General features: G+C 69.7%; 2 protein-coding genes across 2 annotated transcripts in view; one reads left to right on the forward strand and one right to left on the reverse strand.

The window, feature by feature from the left end:
* Nucleotides 1-621, reverse strand: part of EMIHUDRAFT_468556 (hypothetical protein) — a gene marked incomplete at its 5' end in the record, with an annotated part of 2417 nt that extends 1796 nt beyond the window's left edge. The window contains one exon of the mRNA XM_005781827.1: nt 150-621. Coding sequence (XP_005781884.1) covers nt 150-621 — 472 coding nt within the window. The remainder of the gene's footprint in view (nt 1-149) is intronic.
* A 334-nt stretch (nt 622-955) lies between these two features.
* Nucleotides 956-1697, forward strand: EMIHUDRAFT_233955 (hypothetical protein; the record flags this gene model as incomplete). The annotated part of the gene is made up of 2 exons (XM_005781828.1): nt 956-1438; nt 1524-1697. The coding sequence occupies 2 exons, from the start codon at nt 956-958 to the stop codon at nt 1695-1697; spliced, it is 657 nt and encodes a 218-aa protein (XP_005781885.1).
* Nucleotides 1698-2663: the final 966 nt, after the last annotated feature.

Genomic DNA, 2663 nt, shown 5'->3' on the forward strand with positions numbered 1-2663 from the left:
GCGAGCTGAATGACGTCGGCCGCTGTGGCAGCGAGCTGCGTCGCGGCGGGCGACCACTTGGCCGAGAGAGAAGGGCCGACTGCGATGCCGGCCGCCGCCGCCGCGCCGGCCGCCGCAAGTAGAGATCCGCCCGCCGCCGCACCGGCCACCGCAGCACCCGCCGCGACGCCCTCGGGGTAGGCGTCGCTTGCGGCAGCCGCGCGCGCCGACGCCTGCCGCGCCGCGGCGACGAGCGACGCTTCGGCCTGCGCCGCCGCAGCCGCACCGCTCGTAGCGGCGATCGACTGCGCCGCCTCGCCCGCCTCCAGCACCTGCGTCGCGAGCCGTCGCGACTCGCGGCTCAAGACCTCGAGCGCGCGCGCCTCCATCGCGGTGTACTCGGCGTACTTTTCGCGGGCCGCGCCGAGCGCTCGCGCGCGGGGGGCCGCCGTCGCCTCCACCGCCCAGTCTGCGCCCGCGCCCGCAGTGGAGGCCGCAGCCTCGCGCGCGCCGGCCGCGGTGGCCTCGGCCGAAGCCTTTGCGTGAGAGATTGCCGCGTCCCGCTGCGCAGCAGCCCAGGCGTAGAGAGCGTCGCGCTTGGCGCCAATGAAGGAGGAGACTGCGTCGTCGGGCATGGCTCGGTGTGGTTCGTGTGGGCCGGCTCAAAGCGCGTTGCCTGCCGCGCGAAGCGGTCGTGGTTCGGTGTAATGCTGGTGGGGTGGCCATTCTGTAGCCGAGCGATTCGGCGCGTAGCTCGTCGGGCTGAAAGAGGATGATGCTGGGCTTCATTCATGCAAGAAGAGACAACTTGTCCCCCTTTGTCGCACTTTCGCCCGCCGTCGTCTACACTTCTTCTCTACGTTCTTTATCGGAGGAGATAAAATAATATACCTACGCCGTCAAGAATTTAATCACATCCAAGCAGATAACGAACGTCCCTCCGCCGTGTGTCTCGCCACCAGGGTAGCTCTCTCGGATGATTGAGCGCTCAAAGGCTGCGTCCCCTACCAAACGCTTGCGGTCGTCGCTGCGGGCGTTCGGGCCGGACGGGGCATTCCGGGAGGGCCTGCGCAGCGCCTTCGACCTCGAGCCCTCTGATGTCGGCCCACTGAGGCTGTCGGCGCTCGGCGGCTGTGCAGTCATCGCGGCGTACGGCATTGCAAGCCCGCTGCTCGAGGTGGTCGCGCTCAGCCTGGGGATGGACCTTCTGCCGCTTGTCGACGTCGGCCAGACCCTTTTAGTTTTCGCCGTGAACCCTCTCTACCAGTACGCTCAGCGCTGGGTGCTGCCCACACAGCTCATCGGCATCGCGTATCGCGTAATCGCGACGCTTCTCCTCGCGTTGTCGGCCCTCGCCGCGTCGTGGCCGCACAGTCGCGCGGTGGCCTACTGCCTGGCCGTCTACGGCGGCATCGTCGCCCTCTACCCGCCCGTGCTGTACGACTCATTCCTCGCGTCGGTGCACACGCGGCCAGAGGCAAAGCGACGGGGGTGGGGCAGGCGCTGTCGAGCTCGTGGGTGTCCTGCGCCGCGCGCACGAGCAGGAGGTGAGACAGCGGGAGAGTGAGCGTCGCAGGCAGGGCGGCGGCATGCACCGAGCACGCGGCAAAGACGTGGAGAGACGTGGCATCCCCCGGTACCGACCTGGGCACGAGGCGGGGGTCGAAGTCGTCGGCGGCGACGAACTCGATAGCTGGACGGGAGGAGCAAGCGTGTGAGGGCACGGGTGGGCCGCTTGTAACCGGATAGCATGTCACAGTGAGTGAGTGAGTGAGTGCACCACCCGAGGTCTCAAAAATGGCGAAGTGTGAACGGCGTGCATGGCAGTCATCAGCACGCACGTCGTCAAGCACGTCGTCTTGGTGCGTATATGTCTCGGACCTCCTCGATCCCATCGCCGCCTCCCTTCCCTTCTCCACCTCCAGCATCCTCGGCCATCCATCGCCGCCGCTACTGCCGCCGCTGCTTGCGATGCGCCCGCCCCTCTCTGTCGCCCGACACTTCCAGGCCGTGAGTCGCGCTCGCGCGCTTCGCAGGTGCACGAGCTGCGCTGCTCTCGAGTTGCCATGCTCAAGACTCCGGGGCAGTGGATTTCCTTCCTTCGAACCCCGAGATCGCCACCGCCATTTTCGCCACCGCCACCGCCTCTTCCGCCGCCCTCGCCGCCACCGTCATTTCCCTCGCCGCCATCACCTCCATCTCCTCCGCTGCCACCGCCTGCGCTGCCACCGCCTCCGCCGCCCCCGATTTCGCCTAATCCATCGCCTCCCGAGCCCTCGCCACCGCCGCCGCCCCCGCCCTCGCCGCACCCGTCGCACCCGCCCTCGCCGCCGCCGCCGCACTCGCCCTCGCCGCCGCCGCCGCCGCCGCACCCGCCCTCGCCGCCGCCGCACCCGCCGCCCCCGCCGCCGCCACTGCCTCCGCCGCCGCCGCCTCTCGTGCCGACCTCATGGAGTGATTTACCGTGTGTCTTTCCCGTCGCGGAGTGCAAGGGCCAGACCTGCATAGACTTTATCGGCACCTCCTGCACCAGCCCCTCCCTCCAGGGACTCTGGGCCGACCACGTCTGCCCCGCATGCCGCGGCTGCTGCTCCATGCCGCCGCCGCCTTCGCCTCCCGCGGCCCCGCCGCCGCCTCACGGGGACCCCGCGCCGCCGCTGCCGCCAAGGAAGCCGCGACCCGCC

Source organism: Emiliania huxleyi, assembly GCF_000372725.1.
Source record: "Emiliania huxleyi CCMP1516 chromosome Unknown EMIHUscaffold_199, whole genome shotgun sequence".
Taxonomy (NCBI): domain Eukaryota; phylum Haptophyta; order Isochrysidales; family Noelaerhabdaceae; genus Emiliania; species Emiliania huxleyi.